The sequence below is a fragment of the Canis lupus genome, chromosome 6, assembly GCF_003254725.2.
Source record: "Canis lupus dingo isolate Sandy chromosome 6, ASM325472v2, whole genome shotgun sequence".
NCBI classification, from domain to species: Eukaryota; Metazoa; Chordata; class Mammalia; order Carnivora; family Canidae; genus Canis; species Canis lupus.
In genome coordinates this window covers 49,527,590-49,549,892 of record NC_064248.1, presented here as the reverse complement: position 1 = coordinate 49,549,892, position 22,303 = coordinate 49,527,590, and the positions used below count along the sequence as shown (strand labels likewise).

At 41.5% G+C, this 22,303-nt stretch overlaps 2 protein-coding genes across 12 annotated transcripts in view; one reads left to right on the top strand and one right to left on the bottom strand.

Moving 5' to 3' along the window:
• Positions 1-10,345, bottom strand: part of DBT (dihydrolipoamide branched chain transacylase E2) — a 53,862-nt gene extending 43,517 nt beyond the window's left edge. The window contains exons 1-3 of one of the 6 annotated variants that reach the window (XM_049111626.1): positions 10,196-10,345; positions 4,139-4,262; positions 742-817 (exon numbers count right to left, since the gene is read on the bottom strand). In XM_049111626.1, coding sequence (XP_048967583.1) covers positions 742-817; positions 4,139-4,262; positions 10,196-10,246 — 251 coding nt within the window. In that variant the 5' untranslated portion in view covers positions 10,247-10,345. Of the gene's footprint in view, positions 1-741; positions 818-4,138; positions 4,263-6,335; positions 6,424-10,195 lie in introns of those variants that run through there. The other 5 variants (XM_025417506.3, XM_049111630.1, XM_049111628.1 and 2 more) reach the window with 5 other exon arrangements.
• Positions 3,600-22,303, top strand: part of RTCA (RNA 3'-terminal phosphate cyclase) — a 54,667-nt gene continuing 35,963 nt past the window's right edge. For 2 of the 6 annotated variants that reach the window (XR_007411417.1, XR_007411416.1), the window contains exons 1-3: positions 17,068-17,257; positions 17,359-17,459; positions 19,441-19,584. Coding sequence is in view for 2 of the 6 variants with exons in the window: in XM_049111625.1 (XP_048967582.1) it covers positions 17,213-17,257; positions 17,359-17,459; positions 19,441-19,584 (290 nt within the window). In the remaining 4 variants the exon portion in view is untranslated. Of the gene's footprint in view, positions 3,771-6,749; positions 6,791-16,158; positions 16,288-17,067; positions 17,258-17,358; positions 17,460-19,425; positions 19,585-22,303 lie in introns of those variants that run through there. The other 4 variants (XM_049111625.1, XM_025417502.3, XR_007411418.1 and 1 more) reach the window with 3 other exon arrangements.

The following is a 22,303-nucleotide window of genomic DNA, read 5'->3' as shown; positions in this document are numbered from 1 at the left end:
ACCTTTAAAAATTTATTCACTACCCAGAGGTATTTTTTTTCCAAAAAGGAAAAGGAAAAGAGGTAGAAGGATGATGAAGGTAGTATGAGGTTTTTTATTTCTGTTTCAAGATTTTTAAGATATTTTTTTAACCTTTCCAAAAATTCTTTTTGATTAATACCTTTTGGTATTATATTTTAACCCATCCTAAAAATATAGGCAAACTGTCAGGGAATGGTGAGTCAAATGTACTGGTATTCCTCCTGAGGTCATTTTCAGTACAGTAAAGAAAGCTTAGACTGTAACATGATTTTAATATAATTTGGAAATAAACAGTAAGTTCATATACAAATGCCATCAAACACATGGTCATATCAAGTTAACTTTTACAGGCTGATTTCTCTTTTTTAGCTGAAGTGAGGGGTGGGCAGTGAAAAAAAAATTTTAAGAAAATATAATCCTTAATAAATTCCATCAAATAAAATGTTATGATATATGATGAATTGTATTAACACATCAGCAACACAAGCTACTTTATTGTTTTAAAAAAAGCACTGTTATAGAAAGAAGTTTCTCAACTTATTTTTACAAATTATTTTTACACTGACTTAAAATCTTTTTCAGAATAATTTACCATGCCTTTTTTTTTTTAAGATTTTATTTTTAAGTAATCTCAACACCCAGCATGGGGGCTCAAACTTACAATCCCAAGATCAAGATTACATACTCTACTGACTAAGCCAGCTAAGTGCCCCAACTTACCATTCTTTAATAGTTACTTCTCTAATCCCTTCTCCGATGTCTGATAGTTTGAATTGAACAATCTGTCCCTGCAGAGCTTCAAAGACAAATGAGAAATGATCTCATTAATTATGTAATGTATTCCTAATAGATGCTTTCACAGCTAAAATTAGAAAACATTCCCAAGCAGAGACAGAAACTATTTATTTTACAGATAAAAAAGTATTTTATAATTTTAAAAGCATAACCATTATTCATAAACATCAAAGATTTAAATAAACCATTTAGTGTTACGGACCTACTGATACTGCCACAGCACTTCTATTTTCCAACTTCCAAATAATGTTCTTTACAAGGGTACTGAAGGCCCAGTTAGCTGGATCTCCTTGTTTTCTGTTATTACTCTGTAATAACCATTAGTGACCTGCTCTTAGTTCTCTTTTGACTTCATGTAACTGTTCTCATTCTTAGTGGCTAATGATTGGACAGGTCCATATCTAGAAAACCTGATGAAAAATTTTCATCTGTCCAAACCATGTTCTGTTGACTTACCATTAAATCTTAGTCCCTCTCTTTCCTCTTTCCAGTTTTCATCCCTTTTGGAATTTCTACCCCACTCTTATAACAATTAGATGCAAGTGATACTTTATGGTAATTTTTCCCAAGAGAAAGTACTTCTGGTCAACAGAAAGTAGGTATGGATCCTCTCTTTTCCAGGGTAACAAGCCACTCTGAACTGATTCAAGAGTGCTCCTCTATCTTCAGACTGCTGTTCATCAAAATTGGTTACAAAACACACAACAAGTGGATTTAGGTTGTAAGATTTTTTAAATAAATACAAGGAGTTAAGTTAATGGTTAAGAAATACAATTGCGGGCAGCCCTGGCGGTACAGCGGTTTAGCACAGCCTGCACCCTGGGGTGTGATCCTGGAGACCCGGGATTGAGTCCCATGTCAGGCATCCTGTATGGAGCCTGCTTCTCCCTCTGCCTGTGTCTCTACCTCTCTCTCTCTCTCTGTCTCTATGAATAAATAAAATCTTAAAAAAAAAAAAAGAAAAGAAAAGAAATACAGTTGCATTTTTGGGGGGCGCCTGGGTAATTCAGTTGCTTAAGCATCTTCCTTTGGCTCGGGTCAATGATCCCAGGGTCCTGGAATTGAGCCCCACATCAGGCTCCCTGTTCAGGGGGAGCCTGCTTCTCTCTCCCTCTGCCCACCTCTGCCCCTGCTTGCTTGCTCACTCTCTCTGTCAAATAAATAAATAAAATCTTAAAAAAAAATACAATTGCATTTTTGATATGGAGGTATAGGCACCTCTTATTTCCTCTCTAGTAAGTTGGGTCTTCTTATAGCCTGCTGCTCATAGTAAAACTGGAACATTTCTGAAAAATAATCTAGTATTAAATATCAAAAGCCTTAAACCAAAAGTCTGTAACTTTGACTCAAAAGCAATTCTGCTTCACCTGTGCCAAGGTGAAGTGTTTGGAATTTATCCTGAAGGTAATCAGGAGCCAGTGGTAAGTAAATATGGTCATATTTTTTTTTTTTTGCAGCTGCTCTCATAGACATAGAGTCTAATTTGCCACTACTTAAATCTATAGTGGCCTATCACTTGCTTGGACAAGAGAATATAATAGAAGAGAAGTTGTACAAATTCTGGACCCCAGACCTCAAAGGGCCTTGCAGCTTCTTCTATCTTCTCCCTCTTGGAATATTGCCTTAGATCCCCAAGTTAAAAAGCTGATTTAGTCTACTGTAAGATGAAAGACCAGGTGGAGGGGAAATGAGATGCCTCACCCAAAACCCAGCATCAATGATTAGACATGTGTGTGAGACTGTTTTTGACCTTCCAGCCCAGAAGATCCTCTAGCTGAATAGTCATATGCAAATGAAACCAGCAGAGGGAACTGCTGATCCAGGGAACCCCCAGAATCCTGAGAAATAATAAATCATTGTTGTTTTATGCCACTAAGTTGTGGGCAGGATTGTTATTCAGTATTAATTAACCAGTAGGGAGTACCATCTGCAATTTCAGAGCTGTAACTTTGGGTCCATAATTTTAGAAAGAAATCTCCCTGGCAGGAATGTGGTGAATGGGGTTGGGGAATAGATGACAGAGAAAGCAGTTAAGAGGCTACTACAGGTACAAAACTGAAGTATGGAACTTAATATATTTATATATTTTCAAAGCTGTCTGAAAAAAGAGAAGACAGATTTAAGAATCATGTAAGATGTCAAATTAATAGATCTCAGTAACCAATTTGATGTGAAACAGGAATCAGGAAGCCCCAAGGTTTCTAGCTTACATATTCACTGAGGTAGAGAGTATAGGAAGAGAATGGATCCCAAGCACCTAGAACAGTGCCTTGGCAGATAGCAGGTGATCAATAAATATTTGTACTAAATGAATTCTCACAACAATACAATGAGTTAGATTCTATCATTACTCCTGTTTTATAGATTATGAAATAGAAAGGAATTAATTAACCTGCTTAAAGTTACACAGCTAGTAGTTGATAGACCAAGAACCCAAAGCTCAAGGTAAGTGTTTAGAGACTAGAACAGGAAGTTGGAGTTCCTGCTTGAATGGCCTCTATTTTTTCTGAGAAGTAAAAGGAAAATATCCACTTTTAAAAATAATAATCTTAAAAATGGTGAAGGTAGAGTTTACATATCTTGGGGTGTTGTGGAAGATGGCCTATATAAAAAGGGGGAAAAAGGGGGGGTGGGAAAGACTGATGTCAGGGGTTGGATCTGCCTGGAATTCTCCCATTTTTCTTTGCTAGCACAGAGTAAGGCACCAGATAACTATCAAAAACTTAGTGATGTAACAAAAGTCTAGGGTTCTGTATCAGAGTTCTAAATGGACCATCAGAAAAAAAATAATTTAGTGCCCTTGCCAAAGCTAACACTTAACTTGAGGCTTCAAGTTCTTTACTAAGGGTAGAAAAAGATGGGAGAAAGGTAATTAAATGGTAAAGTCAGAAAACTTTCTGTTTAGGAACACCTTTGGATGATTTCATCACACAATCTTAACACAATAGACTGAGGTAAGTGTTTCATCCAACCAACAATACAGTGACAGTACAAGGATACAATCTAAGTCAATAATTTATCTAACTATTGCACTTAGATGAGTCAGATGATAAAGAACACATGACCCAAGACAACTCATTCCCAACATTAAGAAGACACAAGCATTTATGGGAAGATGTGAAAGGGATGGGGGTGGGGGGGATGGGAAGTAGGCACAGAAAACAAAATAAGAAAAGGATAGATCAAGGAGAGCAAGGAGGGCTGGGCTAGAAAGAAACGGTTAACTTTTTTTACTTTGATAACTCTTCAATTACTTTTTAAAAAGTTCTGAATACAATACAAAATATTTTTTTTATAAAGGCTATTTTGAGATCATACTTACCAGCACTTGTTTGCAGCAACTGATGTGGATGACTATATTTGAATGAAGGATAACCAAAGAAACACACATACTTTGGCTTCAAAATATGAACATTATTACATGTTTGAAAGTAGCGAACACAAATCTAAAGATGAGAAAACAAAAAAGTAAAAGCTTTTGTGAATATTCTTGATGGCTTATCTCTGTAAGTACATATTGAATTTCAAGTCTATTCTAAAAGTAGAACAGTCATTATCACCATACAAACAATATGAAATTACCCAGGTCAAAATCTGAACTGGTCAAAACCTGGCATCAGTGACACTCAAGTTTATGAAGATTGGTTATTTCTTAAGTATTTCTGTTAAAGAAATTAAAGGAACTTAAACCTTAGCATCCAGAAAACATTATTTTGTTCTTTTATTTAGTAAAACTATATCCTTGGAGTCAGATTTGTTTATATGCTTATGAGTCTTGCCTAAAATTTCTTACGAAAGTGAAGAAATTTTAACGATGTATTCTGTACAAACACAACACTTTACAGATGCAGTCAAATCGTTAAAGGCTTCCTAAGACAAAACTATTACTAAAGAATTCAAAACTGACTGTTGGCATCTAAAAACTGAAAAATATATGTAGTGCTGTAGGGAAAGGTTTTCTTACTATAATTTACAGATGACTCTTTAGATGTAACTGTTTTGTATAATATCTTAGTGTAATGCAAGACAATATGTAATAGAAATAAGTAGGCCTAAATATATTCAACTTGATATATTAAAACCTATGTGTCTGAAAGGTAGACTATTTTATTTTGAAAATTAATATTACATTTTTTAAAAAGATTCTTTTATTTTTTTTTCATGAAAGAGAAAGAGGCAGAGACATAGGCAGAGGGAGAAGCAACCTCCATGCAGGTAGCCCGATGTGGGACTCAATCCCTGGACCTCGGGATCACGAGATCATGCTCTGAGCCAAAGGCAGGCGCTCAACCACTGAGCCACACAGGCGTCCCTAAAATTAATATTTCAATGTTATTAATACCTGATTACCTATATCACCCTTTTAAATGTAACATATAAAAAATTCTAGGGCAGCCCCAGTGGCGCAGTGGTTTAGCGCCACCTGCAGCCTGGGGCATGATCCTGGAGACCGGGGATCGAGTCCCACGTCAGGCTCCCTGCATGGAGCCCGCTTCTCTCTCTGCCTCTCTCTCTCTCTCTCTCTCTCTGTGTCTCTATGAATAAATAAATAATAAAAAAAACTAAAAAAAAAAAAAAAATTCTAGCTCCCTGAATGTATTTGAGAATAGTGGTATTTAAAATTTTTTTATTAATGTAAGAGTTACTTTTAATTTAAAAAGTTATTTTATTATCATGTACATTATCATTTAGTGATTAGCCCTTAAAATTTAAAAGTTGGGCAGCCCTGGTGGCTCAGTGGTTTAGCACCGCCTTCAGCCTGGGGCCTGATTCTGGAGACCAGGGATCGAGTCCCACATCAGGCTCCGGGCATGGAGCCTGCTTCTCCCTCTGCCTGTGTCTCTGTCTCTCATAAATAAATAAATAAAATAAAATAAAAATAAATAAAGGCAAAGAAAAACCAAATATCCCTTCCCTAAAACACAAATTTTTAAATTATGCATCTTAGTTTTACTTTAAGAGATAATTCTAAAGTAACTAATCTTTACAATATATATCTTATTAATATTCAAGAAACATAAAACCTAACTAAAGTTGATAGCTTAAAATTTAACAGATAGTGAAAGAATGCTCTTTCTCAAACTCCCATTTTCTGTGTCCTTTCTTTCTCCTTCAACTCCCACAGCCCTGGTTCTTAGTCAACAATAGAATCAAAGGCATAAATCAACCTCCACTTTATCAGACATTCATAAATTTTAATTTCGAGAGCAGTAAGTGGAATTATATGGATTCATTTTTATTTTAAAAAATTAGTTTTTGGGGAGCCCGAGTGGCTCAGCAGTTTAGCACCGCCTGCAGTCCAGGCCATGATCCTGGAGACCCAGGATGGAGTCCTGGGTCAGGCTCCCTCTGCCTGTGTCTCTGCCTCTCTCTCTGTCTCATGAATAAATAAATAAAATCTTTTTAAAAAATAGTTTTTAGAAAACATTTGAAAGAAAATTAAACTACTATAAGGTCTTATCTTTAACAGCAGCTTTTATGAAAGAACTACTAAACTGGCAAGAGAGGCATGAACTTACCAAACATTTATTGAATCCCTATGTTCTGGGTACTATAAAGGTCTTGAAATGCATCATCTTTTTATCTCACAATTACCCTCCGGAATAATAGGCACATTAGCACTCTTTAACACAGGAGAAACAAATGATCAGAGAAGTGCTTTGTCCAAGGTCACAAAGCAAACAAATGGCAAAATTCAGCTCTGAAACCAAGTAAACCTGAGGCTCTTTCACATCACATTGTTATATGTAGGAGAAATAATCCCTGCTTTCAACATAACCTAGTTGAGACAATAAATATACACACACTCACAAACACACACTCATGCATGGAATGTACGCTCTAGTTTCTTGTAGTAAGTATACGCAGTAGGAAAAAAAAAAGTATTGTGTTAAAGGAGTTTAAGTAGAGTTTTTTGTGTTTTGTTTTTTCAGGTTGGCTTGACCTGAAAAGGCTTCCAGGAGGAAGAATTGAGGTGGGCCTTGCATAAAAAGTATTAATAATTAAAGAACAGAAATGCACTTTTAAGGTGGAGGGAACAGCATAAAGAATTGCTGCCAGAACATGTCTCCTCAGGCAGTGAGTTGCTTAATTTGACTTGATCAAATTTATAAAAGGAAGCAGCGTAAGTGACTCAAGGACCAAATTATATTGATGACTATAAATGTCAGGATAAAAAGTTTGAACGACTACACTATAGATAATTGAAGAAAAGGACTAAGAAATTAATCTAGTTGCAGTTTATTGACTAGATTATAACAGGTAAAGCCAAGTAAGAGAGGAAAATGTTAAGAAACTTATAGTATTTAAGGCATGAAACAACAGGTTCCTGAAGTGATTTACAGTGGAAAAGGAGAAAGCAACATTAAATACAACAGGCATTATGTGACTAAATGGATTAAGAGAAGGCTAAAAAACAGTGATACTGCTGAATGGAAAGATGATAAAGCAACAGAAGGGAGAATGAGGAAAAATAATCTGTCAAGCTCAAAAAGACATTTTTTTCTAGAAACAGAATACCAAAAAAAGGAGAGATGAAACAAAGGTAAAAAAAAAAAAAAAAAGAAAAAGAAAAAAAGGTTTAGCAGATTCAAATAAGGAAATAAATAATAATTAAACAGGCAGTTGTTGAGCGCTCCTGAAGACAGGGATTGTGCTGGGCTTGGGAATTCAAAGCTAAAGAAGCTACAGAATATAGTCCTTAAAATCAAGTTGCTTACACTTCATTACAGGAAGACAGACAAAACAGAAATTCACTGTCAGTTCAATATGGTAAGTTAATCCAGAGTCAAAAGCTTGATGCAATAGAGTATAAAACACAACACAGTAAGGGCTTTTAATAATTTATTATAAGTATTAAGACCTGTTGTTGTTTATGACTTTCTAACAGATGGAAAAAATAGACTTTTTACTGAGTTGTTCAGCAAATGTTTAGTCAGGCACGTGGAATTAGAGAACAAAATAGATGAATTCCTTCTCTCATGCAATGTACAGTCCATACCTTCAAAGAAAGACAACTAAAGAGGTGATTACATAGTGTTGTAATGGGAGAAACAGAGTATTATAAACAAACATACAAGAGGGAACCAACCTACTTCAAGAAAGTAAACTTGGAAGGAAGGTCTAAGGGATGAGTAGGAGTAATCCAGAGGATAAGGTATATTGCAGATGAGGCCAGAGGGAAAGAAGGCAAGAGTCTTTAAAGCAGAGGAAATACATGTGCAAAGGTCTGGAGCCTGGAATCCAAAGAGAGCAGTGTGTTCAATTAACTGAAGCTCAATACACTTTCACTGTAGATCAATGTGGGGTAAGAGTGAGGGACATGTCAGAGTGGGGGTTGGGTGGGTAGGTTTCAGCAAGAAATGAAGCCTGAGAGAATGTGGAAAGGTCCAAATCATAAGTTGCTTCATAATTCTTTTAATTTTAGACATTTTGCTTATGGCAGTATTAAGCGAGGAATGACATTCTCAAATTTGTCTTACTTTATAAGAGCACGCTGGTTAGAGAATGGGTTGGAGAGGCACCAGACTGGAGGCAGAAAGTCCAATTAGAAAGGACCAGGATAGCGGCAGTTGGGGGGCAAGGTGGAGAATAATGACTAAATTTGGGGGATTTGGGGATCCCGGGGTGGCTCAGCGGTTTAGCACTGCCTTCAGCCCTTCAGATCCTGGAGACCCGGGACTGAGTCCCACATGGGGCTCCCTGCATGGAGCCTGCTTCTTCCTCTGTCTGTGTCTCTGCATCTCTCTCTCTCTCCCTGTGTCTCTCATGAATAAATAAATAAAATCTTTTTAAAAAATTGGGGGTATTTATAGACTAGAATCAAAAGAGAAACAAGTCGGAAGGTTTAGTTGTGGAACCCAGAATCTGATGTGCCTCGGGGGCATTGGGGGCAGACATGATGGATAAATGCTAGCTCCTTCAAGACCCCTTGTGCTAGCTGTGCCATGTAACAGTTCTGGCCAATGAGTCTGACTGGTCCCACCTCTTCTTCCTTCACTGCCTTGAATATGAGGTTGTAGCAGCCCTCTCCTAACAAGGAGGCAAAGGCCAGATGAATTGTTGAAATGACAATCCTAACCAGCTGCCATCTAGCTTTGGGATGCATAGATAAATTTCCCATTTATTGGTTCGGTTTTAATTAGCTGCAGCTGAAAAATACCTAATATGCATGCAATTGGAGATTTCCAGGACAGTAGGATATATATGGGTCTGGAGTAGAACTGGCTTGAAGACTGGGGAACTTTAGGAATCATCAGCATATAGATGAAACTAAATTCAAAGAAGTGGAGTAGTCCAGGGAGCGCGGAGGGCCAAAGTCAGAGCCCTTATAAACACCAATATATATTTAAAAGTAGGGCAGGAAAATAGGAGATTGGGATGGAGTGGCCAAAGATGTAGGAAGAAGAATATTGAGAAGCTGGTGTCACAGAAGCTAAGGAAGGAGAAGTTTCAAAAGAGAAGCCAACACCTACAAGGGTGCACATCTCAAGTACACAGTGTCTGCTGAGAACTCCTCCCTGGCCCCCGAGACTCCTCCTATGTGTTCCTGTACCTTTGTAATGTCCCATTATAGCACTCCTCCAGCTCTTTCTCCCCTGCCCGCCACCACAAGGTGGTGTCTTCACTTGAGACAGCAGGAGTCTTGCTCATATTTGCATCCCCAATGCCTAGCCTCGCACAGTACCTGGTACACACAGGCTCTTGGCAGATCAGGGGCCGACCACCGTCATAGCTTAGGGAGGAGGGATCCCAGAAAGAAAAACGTTATACAAATAGGATGAAACACTAAGATTACTGGGATGTTTAAAAGGTGGTTCAGAGGAAGGAACTTCAGAGATGGTGGTAGGTCGTAGCTCTGGGGATAAAAGGGTCGGAAGGATACGTGGCGCAGACACAGGAGAGGAGTACAGGTCCTCAGGACGAAGCGCGAGTCTCTCTGCTCCTCGGGGGCAAGGGCCCGTGGCGCTCTTCCTTGCTTTACCGGTCTCTTCCTCTAGACTAAGTTCCCCGAGACAGGGGTCGTGTTGTCGGTGTTCGGCACACAGTGGGTGCTCAATAAATGCTGAATGAATGTGTATCTCCGTATCCCGAGCGCCCATCACAATGCCCAGCACCCAAGGGTGCCCGATAAAGGGCTACCGGGTGAAAGGCTAAATAGACGGGCCTGGGTGCAGGTCGAGCTGGAAGACGACGGAGTCGCGACAGGTACGGAGGGCTCGCCAGCCTCGCCGCCCTTCGCCTAGCATGCATCCTTCCACGTGCCCCGTCCGCCCGATACTCGCAGACAACGTCGCACGCCTCCCCGGGAACCCCGGCGACTACTCACTCCCCCCCACCCCCCCGACCTCAAGCCTCAAGTAAGCCCCCAACCACTCACCAGCCGCCCAGCATTCCGGCTCCACGTCCCGAGCACACGCACTGCGGCCATCTTACCCGGAAATGACAAGCGCGCGGACCACCAACCGGGAGCCGGGGAACGCGCCGCCCCCCGAGCGGCCAATGGCGAGGACAGGAACGAGCCTCCCCCCTCGACAGCCAATCAGGGGGAGGGGCGGGGCCTGAGCCGCGCTCGCGGAGGTGAAAGAGCGAGCTGGGGCTGGAGGGGCGGGGCTGGAGGGGCGGGGCCGGAGGGGCGGGGCCGGAGGGGCGGGGCCGGAGGGGCGGGGCCGGAGGCGGCTCCAAGGTGACATCGCGGACGAGGTCGGGCAGGACTTGCTTACAGCCAAGCCTCTTCGTTCTCCTCCGGGAAGTGGAAACGGACACTGTTAAGGACACTGTTAAGGGAACACAAAGGAAGGGCCCCTACCTGGAGAGTGATGGTGAAGACCTGAGGGATGACTGGGAAAATATCCCCTTTCTGCTGGTCTGGTAACCGCCTTGGTCACAGAAAACGCGACATTTCTATGCTTTGTAGCAAGGCTGAGCACCAAGTGAGTTACAAGTCTGCGCTGGAGTTTAGCGCCGCCTGCAGCCCAGGGCGTGACCCTGGAGACCCTGGATCGAGTCCCACGTCGGGCTCCCTGCATGAGGCCTGCTTCTCCCTCTGCCTGTGTCTCTGCCTGTCTCTGTGTATCTCTCGTGAATAAATTAAAAAAAAAAAAAAGTCTGCGCTGGAATACCACCCAATGGCGGGTATTTCTTACTCCCATTGAGTTTCTTGGTGACCAAAATTGCCTTTACAAAAAAAATTTTTTTCACAGAAGATAAAGAAGGTTACCTAATGTCTGAAATAAGGATACCAACATTATCTTCCTTCTTAAAGAATGTTGTCAGATGCAGCTGCCCACACATACAATATGTGTTACAGATCTATACCCTTGATTGGTATACCTTGACTTGGCTGTTGCAGAACGTCAAATTGAGGTCAAGCTGATAAGGGGGAATAAAAGATCAGAGCTTTAATAGTTAATCTTTCTCAGAGCAACTAGGACACCAATTTCTAGAAACTTCCAGGATGACATTTGCCTGGTTCTTGCCTTCTACATGGGAATTAAAATCTGAACAGATGTCTAAAGAATTAGGGATCCCTGGGTGGCTCAGGGGTTTAGCCCCACGTTTGGCCTAGGGCCTGATCCTGGAGACCCGGGATCGAGTCCCACATCAGGGTCCCTGCATGGAGCCTGCTTCTTTCTCCCTCTGCCTCTCTCTCTCTCTGTGTCTCTCATGAATAAATAAATAACTCTTAAAAATCAGCCTTTATTCTTTTTTAATAGTATTATTATTTTTTTCATTTAAAGATTTTATTTATTTATTTCAGAGAGGGAGTGAGCCCAAGCAGGGGAAAGGGCAGAGGGAGAGGGGAAAGCAGGCTCCCCCCGGAGCAGGGAGTGCAGTGCAGGAGCTCAGTCCCAGGACCCCCGAGGCCAAGGCGGGCTCTTAACTGACTTAGCCACTCAGGCGGCCCGCCTCCAATAGTGATATTCAATGAAAACAACTTCTTTTGAAGTACTGGTTTCATTGCATTCCCTAGATTCTGATAAGTAGAGCTTTCATTTTGGGTACTTAAACAATTTTCTATTAGCATTTCTTCTTTTACCTATGGTTTATTTACAGGTGTTTGTAAATTTCCAAATACATATGTTTTCTGCTTGTTTTGCTTCTCTTTTTGGAATGAATTTCTAACAAAATTGCATTTTTTAAAAAGATTTTATTTATTTATTCATGAGAGACACAGAGAGAGAGGCAGAGACACAGGCAGAGGGAGAAGCAGGCTCCATGCAGGGAGCCCGATGTGGGACTCGATCCCAGGTCCCCAGGACCACACCCCGGGCTGAAGGCGGAGCTAAACCGCTAAGCCACCCGGGCTGCCCCCAAACCATTTTGGTTAGAGAATGCCACCTGTATGATACATATTCTTTGGACATTGTTTAGATTTGCTTTATAACTTAGTCATTTTTTATAAATGTTTCATGAGTCCTTTAAGAAAATATGTAATCTATAACAACTGGTTGAAGAATATCTATATATGGAAATAATATGTACATAATATATCATTGCCATTAAATCAATCTTATTTGTTGTTTTGTGCAAATCATCCTATTGGGCAGCATGGGTGGCTCAGTGGTTTAGTGCCTGCCTGCAGCCCAGGGCTGATCCTGGAGACCCGGGATCGAATCCCATGTGGGGCTCCCTGCGTGGAGCCTGCTTATCCCTCTGCCTGTGTCTCTGCCTCTCTCTCTCTCTCTCATGAATAAATAAGTAAGTACAATTTTTTAAAAATCATCCTTATCTTAACTAAATTTTCTCCTGCTGAATCTAGGGCATACAAAGTTTTGAATAGTTAGATTTTCCTGGTGAATTCAACTTTTTATAGTGACTGTTTTTGACAATGATAATGCTTTTTGTTTTTTTTGTTTGTTTGTTTGTTTTTTAATTAATTTATTTATTTATGATAGTCAGAGAGAGAGAGAGAGAGGCAGAGACACAGGCAGAGGGAGAAACAGGCTCCATGCACCGGGAGCCCGACGTGGGACTCGATCCCGGGTCTCCAGGATCGCGCCCTGGGTCAAAGGCAGGCGCTAAACCGCTGCGCCACCCAGGGATTCCCCGATAATGCTTTTTGTATTAAAGTATAATTTATCGTTGAGATAGCTATATCAGCTTTCTTTTGAAAGTTGGTGTTTAATTGGTGCCTCTTTTCCATCTTTTTATTTTCAGCTTCTCATGATCTTTCATATTTTAAGTGCAGCTTTTTTTTTAATTTTTATTTATTTATGATAGTCACAGAGAGAGAGAGAGAGAGAGGCAGAGGCACAGGCAGAGGGAGAAGCAGGCTCCATGCACCGGGAGCCTGATGTGGGATTCGATCCCGGATCTCCAGGATCGCGCCCTGGGCCAAAGGCAGGTGCCAAACCACTGCGCCACCCAGGGATCCCTAAGTGCAGCTCTTGTAAATAGAATATTCTTTAAAAGAACCAATCTCTGGCTTTCAACCAGAAAATTACTTTATAGTTTCACTTTTATCAGTTGTATTTGTGAGCTTATCTCTACTTTCTTGCTTTAGTGCGTTCTTTATCCTGCTTTTTTATGCCAACCCAATTTTTCTTTTTAAAAATTTTTTTAAAATTTTTATTTATTTATGATAGTCACACAGAGAGAGAGAGGCAGAGACACAGGCAGAGGGAGGCTGTGCCCCGGGAGCCCGACTTGGGATTCGATCCCGAGTCTCCAGGATCGTGCCCTGGGCCAAAGGCAGGCGCTAAACCACTGTGCGACCCAGGGATCCCACTTTTTTAAAAATTGAAGTATATTTTCCCCTTAGTTCATTTTCCCTTTAAGCTGGTTTAGAAGTTATACACAATTGTTACTTTATTGGTTACTCTTGAGATTTTAGCTTGCATGCTTATCTTTTTTTTTTTTTTAAGATTTTATTTATTTATTTGAGAGAGAGAGCACTGGAGTGCACGAGGGGGAGAATGGGAGAAGGACAGAGGGAGAGGGACAAGCAAACTCCTCACCAAGCAGGCAGGGAGCCAGTCCCAGGACCCTGAAATCATGACTTGAACCTAAGGCAAGATGCTTAATTGACTGAGGCACCCAGGCACCCCACTTGCATACTTATTTTAAAGTCTTAAATCAATTTATGTTTTAACCCTATGCCCAAAGGACACCTGAGAATTCTTTAACTTTAGTCATCCACCTCTTTACTTACACTCTTTTGTTGTCTAGTGTTATTTTACAGAATGTTATTTTAGATAAACTGACATGTTAACAATTTATTTGTTTCTTTTTTCTTCTTACATATTAGACTTTCCCTCTGAGGTAATTTTTCTTTCTGAAGTACATCCTCTACAAAGTATCTTTAAAAAAAAAAAAAGATTTTTTATATTTATTCATCCAGGATCACACCCTGGGCTGAAGGTGGCTCTAAACCACTGAGCCACTGGACTGCCCCTCTACAAAGTATCTTAAACTCAGTTTCTGTGTATCTTTATTTCATTCTCATTTTTTAAAGATAACTTTGCTGGGGACCTAATTCTGTATTGATGGTTATTTTCTGTCAGCATTCTGAATCTTTGAATCTTTTTTTTTTTCTAAGATTTTATTTATTTATTTGGCAGAGAGAGGAGAGCACAAGCAGGGGGAGTGGCAGGCAGAGGGAGAGGGAGAAGCAGGCTTCCCACCAAACAGGGAGCTGGATGCATGACTCCATCCTGGAACTCTGCAATCACCAGCTAGGTGGAAGGCACATCCTCAACCAATGAGCCACTCAGGACCCCCCTTTTTAAAAAAGAAAAAGATTTTACTTCTTTATTCATGAGAGACACACAGAAAGAGGTAGAGACTTAGGCAGAGGGAGAAGCAGGCTCCCTGTGGGGAGGGAGTCAGGACCCTGGGATCAGGCCCTGAGCCAAAGGCAGACAGACACTCAACCACTGAGCCACCCAGGTGCCCCTGTTGTCCTTTTTTTTTAAATGTAAGTTCTATGCCCAACATGGGGCTTGAACTCATGACCCTGAGATCAAGAGTCCCATGCTCTACCCATTGAGCAAGCCAGGCATCCCAATCCATTGTTTTTACTTCCATTGTTCTGTTGAAGAATTTGTTGTCAGCCTAAATGTCTTTTCTTTGTAGGTAATTGCAAAGACCTAGCATCTAACCCAACTCTACCACTTATTATGTCACCTTAGCATGTCACTTTGATTCCCTAGGTCTCAATTCCTCCTCATTGGTTAAATGGATACAATAACCCCGACCTCACAGCTTTGTGGTGAACATTAACACAGAAAATGTCTATGAAAGCATTATATAAGTGCTTATTATTTACTCTTGCATAGCTAATCTCTCCATGGTCTTACCATTTTGCTCACTTCCCCCTCCCACTGGAAGTAGTTAGAATGAGGTGAACTGATCAGAGGCAGGATTTCATAGCAAATTTAGAAATGAAAGCCAAGTTTCCTGAGAAGGTTAAGTTTCTACAATAGGACTAAGATATAAAACAGAAGTAGAGCTTTACTATTCCATCCCCACTGCCGCTTCCTTCCTTCAAATTCTTATTATCTTTTGGGGTGCTGAGGTGTCTCCGTTGTTAAGCGTCCGACCCTTGATTTGGCTCGGGTCATGATCTCAGGGTTGAGTGATCTATCAGTTGAGACCCCATAACAGGGTTCGCACTCAGCAGGGAGTCTGCTTGGGATTCTCTCACTTCCCCTGCTCATGTGCATGCAAGCACACACACTCTCAAATCTTAAAAAAAATTTTTTTTGGTTATCTCTAGCATAGATTATTGCACCATTTCCATTTTTCTCTTCAGGCTCTTAGCCCTATTTACCCTCCACATATTGTCAAAGCCAACATCCTAAAATGCAAATATGACCACTTTCTTGATTAATTAATCTCGCAGCTCATCCTTCATATTGCAATGTCCCAGATTTGGTTAAATATATAGAGTATGTGTTCCCAGAATGTATCTTGTCACAAAAGTGGTAGAACAGTCTCTTAGTATTAGTTGTGGTAAAACAACCACTTAGGATTAGGAAACAATGGTATTTACATCAGATCATCCAGGTTCATGTCCTGGTCTTCTAGTTAACTGTGTGGATTTGTAGCAAATTGTTTAACATATGCAGCTGTAAATGGAGGTAAAAATTGTTAAGCACTTCAACGGGTTGTGAATGCATGCAGTGCATGGCACCCAAGTAGATGCTCAATAGATATGGTCTGTTACTGTTGTGGTTTATCATATGCTATTTCTGTGCCCTTCGACTTAGATTAGTATATGTTAAATATTGTTTGTATTGCTATTCAGGATAACATTGTAATTGATTACTTCTCAGTGTCTCAAATACCCCTTCAGTAAGTTCATGGTAGAAGCTGCCTTACTCTTCTTTGCTTACCTAGAGGCTTGCATGTTATGCGATACTCCATTATGGTAGCAATTGAGCCGCAAGCAGAATCCAGAAGCCTGCCATGGTCTTAGGTGAAAGATGGTGGTCGCATTATCATGAACTCGCCCTCACTTTGGACAAGGTAAAATAACTTTGATTTTTTAAAAAAGATTTTATTTATTCATCCATTAGACAGAGACACACAGAGAGAGGCAGAGACACAGGCAGAGGGAGAAGTAGGCTCCATGCAAGTAGTCCGACGTGGGACTCGATCCCGGGACTCCAGGATCAGCCCTGGGCCAAAGGCAGACGCTCAACCGCTGAATCCCCCAGATGTCCCGGTTTTTGGCTTTTTAGAACATTATATTACTGATTCTGATCTGCCCTTTCCCACCCATCCCCAAATAAATTGTGTTTCACAAGAGAAAAAGAATACTATTAGTTCTACTGCTACTATTACTATACACACACACACCCTTGTGAGCAATGAGAGGCTCACGGGTACGGAGGGGCAGCCTGCAGAGAAAGCAAGCCCGACCAGAGAGATGGTGGTCGGTTTATTGCAGGATCCAGACCTTTCTTGCACCTGCAGCTCTGGACACGGCAGGATCCTTGAGAAAACAGAAACACACGTTTGCAGAAGCCTGCGAGACAGCTGGAGAGTCCACTTAGAGTTGGAACGTAGGGTTTCTCCACGCCGCATGTTTTCCAGCGACACGTTCCCTTACGTGCCCCGGCGAGCCCCCTTCCCCAGGCCTCCCCCCATCTCCCGCGAGCGTCGGATTGGACGCAATTTTCCGGGCACCGCGTCTTTAAGCACAGCTGGGTCCGCCCGCGCACGCGCACTGCCGCCGGCCCAGGCGATCCCGGTTCCCAGCGCTGAGCGTCCGGGTTGGTTTCCGCTGCTTCCGGTTTTCCGGGCGCCGGCGCGGCCTCTGAGTTTCCGCCGCATCCGGCGGCCCCCAGCGGGGACGGACGCGTCGGAGCTGTGGGGCCGCGGCGAGCGTCTCTTCCTTCCACTCCGGCCGAGGCCTTGTCGCTGCGGGCCGGGCCCCAGGGCGCCCCCGATGGCGGGGCAGCGGGTGGAGGTGGACGGCGGGATCATGGAAGGGGTGAGTGAGTGCCCCGGTGGCGCTGCAGGACTCTGCTAGGGAGGCGTGCGTCCCTGTCTGACGCTGTCTTCTCCCTCTTCTCGCACCCGCACCCTTGGCAGGGCGGCCAGATCCTGAGGGTGTCTACAGCCCTGAGCTGCCTCCTGGGCCTCCCCTTGAGGGTGCAGAAGATCCGAGCCGGCCGCAGCACGCCGGGCCTGAGGTGAATCGGGGCGCTGGGGGTGGGGGACGGGGGTGGGGCTCACTGAAGGCGGGGACCGGCTGCGTGCTTGGGGCCTGCGGTTGGGGTCGCGCTGTGTGGCGGCGGCATTGAGAGCCGGGGTGGTGATGCTTGCAGGATCTCGGCCCCAAGGTTGAGGGATCTGAAGCCGGGCCCAGGGCCCCGGGGGACCAAGCTCCTGCCCTGGCCGTTAGAGGTAGTCGGGGCTGTGCGGCCTTGAAGGCCTCGAGGGGCAAGTTGAGAAAACAGACCTACGTGTTTTTTTTTTTTTTTTTTAAGATTTCATTTATTTATTCATGAGAGACACACAGAGAGAGGCAGAGACACAGGCAGAGGGAGAAGCAGGCTCCATGCAGGGAGCCCGACGTGGGACTCGATCCTGCGTCTCCAGGATCACGCCTTGGGCCAAAGGCGGCGCTAAACCGCTGAGCTACCTGTGCTGCCAAGACCCACGTTTTTTCTAGAGTTTCTTAGAGTTCTCTAGCTTCCTGAGGAGCTGTTACCTAAAATGTTTTCTCACGTCATTGGGCATTCCAAGTACCTGGAGAGGTTGCGGCAGCGAGTGAGATGGATCCGGGCAAAACGCCGCTTTTTTAACCAGTGTATTCTCTGCCGCTGCGCCTTTTAGAATCATAGCTCAAGAGGGATCCTGAAAAAAAAAAAAAAAAAAAAAAAAAAAAAGAAGGGATCCTGAGAGGTGTTATTCTAGCTTTCATTCAGACCTCTAAGATGTTAGGAGTACAATCAGAATTACCAGTTGTGGACGGGTAAAGACGTTGACACTTGACCTTGTTTCTTCTGTCTGGGAAGCTAGGTGTGTCACTGGCTAAGGTCCAGGTATCTGTGCCTGTTATCAGGGGACCCAGGTTGAAGCCAAACTGATTCCTTTGGACATTGTAATAGATCAGCAATCTCTTCATCTTTTATTTTATCCACATCCCATTTTTGAGTCATTAAAAGGCAATTATTGATGTTTGTGAACATTAATTACCTTAGTCACAGCAGTTTTTTGCAGCAGTTTCACCAATAGGAAAATCCAGTTCATTAAGGCTGTTTTAGGTACTTCAGTAGTTTGCCAGAGCTGCCATAACAAAATGCCATAGACTGGGTGGCCTAAGCAACAAATTTATTTTCTCATTGTTCTGAAGCCTGCAGGTCCAAGATCAAGGTGCTAGCAGGGTTGGTTTCCTCTTAGTGCCATTCGGGAAAATTCTTTCCGGGTTTCTCCTTGGCTTGGAGATGGCCTCTCTCTTGCTGCCACTTCACATGGTCATCCTTCTGTGCATGTGTACCCCTGATGTCTCTGTATGTCCGAATTTCCGCTTTTTGTAAAGACACCACAGAGAATGGATTAGGGCTTACTCTAACTGCCTCTCTCTCTCTCTCTTTTTTTTTTTTTAATATTCTATTTTTAAGGAATCTATACCCACCATGGGGATTGAATTTACAACCCCAAGATCATGAGTCCCAAGTTCTACTGGTAGAGGCAGCCAGCTGTCCCCTGTCTCTTTTTAACTTAATCACCTCTTTAAAAGCCCTAACTCTAAATACAGTCACATTCTGAGGTACTAGGGGTTAGGGCTTCAACATAAGAATTTTAGAGGAATGCAATCAGCCCATAACAGGTACTATACATCATTCAATGACATGTAAGTGAGATTGGTAGCATTGGGATAGTTTTTTCAGTTTTCCTCTTTGCATACTTCTCATTTGCAACAATGCATCATTGTAGGTGTTTTTAGCTAAAGTAAGTGGTTTGGAAAGAACCCTCAAAGTAGTACCTCTAAGCAGGTAGTCAAGGTACATAAAAACCCAAAAGAAGCTCTGATACTGAAGATATAGCACTTGTTGTGGTTGGACCTTGCTCTTTTCTTGCCATTGCAGTTTTATAAATGGGTCATAAAGTAATGGGGATATAGGCAGTCTGAATGCACACGTTTTGATGCAGTATTATGACCTGAAGGCCTCAACATTTATCTGGACTGGAAATGATTCGAGATTTGTGTGATGGGCAACTGGAGGGGGCAGAAATCGGCTCAACGGAAATAATATTTACACCAGAGAAGATTAAAGGTGGAATCCACACAGCAGATACCAAGACAGCAGGGTATGTATCACTTATGTTCCATGTAAGTATGGGCTTTAGACTAAGGGTTCGGGTACTGGTACTGTCATTACTAGACAAGTTGCTTAACCTCTTTGGGCTTTAGTTTCCTCACTTTTAAAATGGAAATGAAACACTAATCTTTCTGGGATAGAGATTATGTAGTTTTGGGGATCTAATTGCTTATCAATTATAGCTATCTAGAATTTTGTGTATAGTACAGTGCATTTGTTTCTTTTTATTATATGAAAACAGTATTGGAAATGATGAAATCTACACTCTAGTAAGAGTAGGTAGTTTTTGCATTGTATGTAGCATATTTAATTCTTAGCTTGCAGCTGATTGTGGGCCATATTCTACTTTTAGTCTAGGTATTTTGTTGTCTTTTAATAGATGATTATGCTATCCTGTTTAGAAATGGTTAGATATGATCTTGGGGCTTTTCCTCCCTTTGGAAAATGGATATTTAACAATTAAATTGAAACTTTATCCTTTTCCAAGAATTCTTCCTTTTGTTGATAACACATGTGAGTACTTTTTGTGTTTTCTGGGTTATTTGGCTGATTGCTATTGTAAACCATATTGTTTTTACCAAAATCTTATCCATTTACTAGGAAATTTGATAAAATAACCTAGTAATGTAAATCTGGTGCCAGTTTGTTTCAGAAACTTTTTAAATAGATTTTGATTATTTTAGTTTATGAAAATGTTGAGTGGGGTGCTGGATGTCTCAGTTGGTTAAGTGTCTGCCGTTCCCTCAGGTCATGGTCCTGGGGTCCTGGGATCCAGCCTGCTCAGCAGGGAGTCTGATTCACCTTCTCCCTCTGCCCCTCCCCCCTGCTCTTGCTCTCTTGCTCTCTCTCTCAAATAAATAAAATCTTTTTTTTTTTTTTTTAAAGGTAATGTTTAGTGGTAATTGAGACTTGAGTGATGCTGTGAGTAGACCTCTGAAAAGGGGCTTGCTACTAGGCCTAAAGTGAGGTTTGCCAAGTGAGAACTTTCGAGGGGATTAAAGAATTTTGAGGTATCTTTGTAGTCAGTACATTATTTGGAGTATTCTTCTGTACTAAAAGGGGGGAGGTTATAATTAACCAACTATCTAAAAATTGAAACAATAGAATTTTGAAGTTGCAAGAGAGAAAATAGAAACCATGTATTTCCAATCCTTCCTCCACTTTGTGAATGAGAGAATAAAGACCTAACATCCTGGGTCAAGTGATTTGCCTAATATAATGGAGTCAAGGACAGAATTAGATTAGAATGTAGGGTTTATGGCTTCTAATCCACTAGACTGTATGGGAAATGAATTTAAAATTAAGAATGCAGCTCTATTCAGGAGACTAAGCCAAGCTTTTTCCCAGCAAGAGAACATACCTTACTTATTCACATTCTAACATTTGTATCCTTAACTATGATTATAGTACCATGTGTTTTCTTAGATGTCTACCTTTGTTTTTGCAATTTCTTACTCTACTAAAATTAAGATTTTCTTTTTTTTTTTTTTTTTAAGATTTAATTTATTTGACAGAAAGAGAGAGCACAAACAGGGAAGTGGCAGGCAGAGGGAGGGAGAGGCAGGCTCCCCTCTGAGCACAGAGCACAACATGGGGCTCGATCCCAGAACCCTGGGATCATGACCTGAGCTGAAGACAGACTGACTGAGCCACCCAAGCACCCCTCTTTTCTTTTTTTTTTTTTTTAAAGTTTGTTTGTTTGTTTATTTATTTAATTTATGAGAGATTCAGAGAGAGCACACAAGTGAGCAGTGGGGAGGGGCAGGGGGAGAGGGAGAGGCAGGCTCCCCAGTGAGCAGGGAGCCCAACTCAGGGCTCCATCCCAGGACCCTGGGATCATGATCTGAGCCAAAGGTAGATGCTTAACCAGTTGAACCATCCAGGTGCCCCTAAGGTCTTTTTTACTGTTCTTACAGTCTGATTTTATTTGGGGCAGTGGGAGAACACTTTAAATGTTGGGTTCCTCAGAGGAAATAAACACTGAGAAGTTTAGTAGTTTTTACTTTATGGTTTACTGTAAACTGAACATTTCCGAGTTTTTTCACTTGCTCCTCACTTGCTTGATTCCTTAAGAACAGGGATTATATTGTATGTTTTCTCTTATACTACCTAACACTTTATGCAGTCTGTAAATGTTTAGTAAATTAATGAAATGCATTATCAGTGATAGACTGTTTATTTCAACACATATACATTGCTACCATGAGAATGTTAAGTGAAGGTCTGTCTTGGTATTATAGGCTATGTCAAATCTGTATTACAATCTGTATATGAATGCGACAGCTTACTTAGAAAATCTGACCAAGTGTTTCATTTTATAAAATACTTCATATTCTAGAATTATTTCTCATAGTTTCTCACATTATTTTACTCTAATGACCAAACAGAGATAAGTTACAGATTATTTCCAAGTAAAATATTCAGCTATCAGTCTTTGTAAAATACTATTTTATCAGATCATAAACTCCATGATAGTAAGCACTGTATCTTAACTTGATACAATGCCTTGAACAATGCCTGTGCCTGGTAAAGATTCAGATGTAATTATTTAAGTATTTCTAGACTTTGACTTCTGTGTGTATAACTATCTGTTATTGTACAAAAAGTTAATACAGTTTAATTGATTCTATTTCCTATGCTATATTTTTAGACTTTGACAGTATTAAATACATTTTCATAAATTGCACTCTCAGAAATCCTTTTATAAA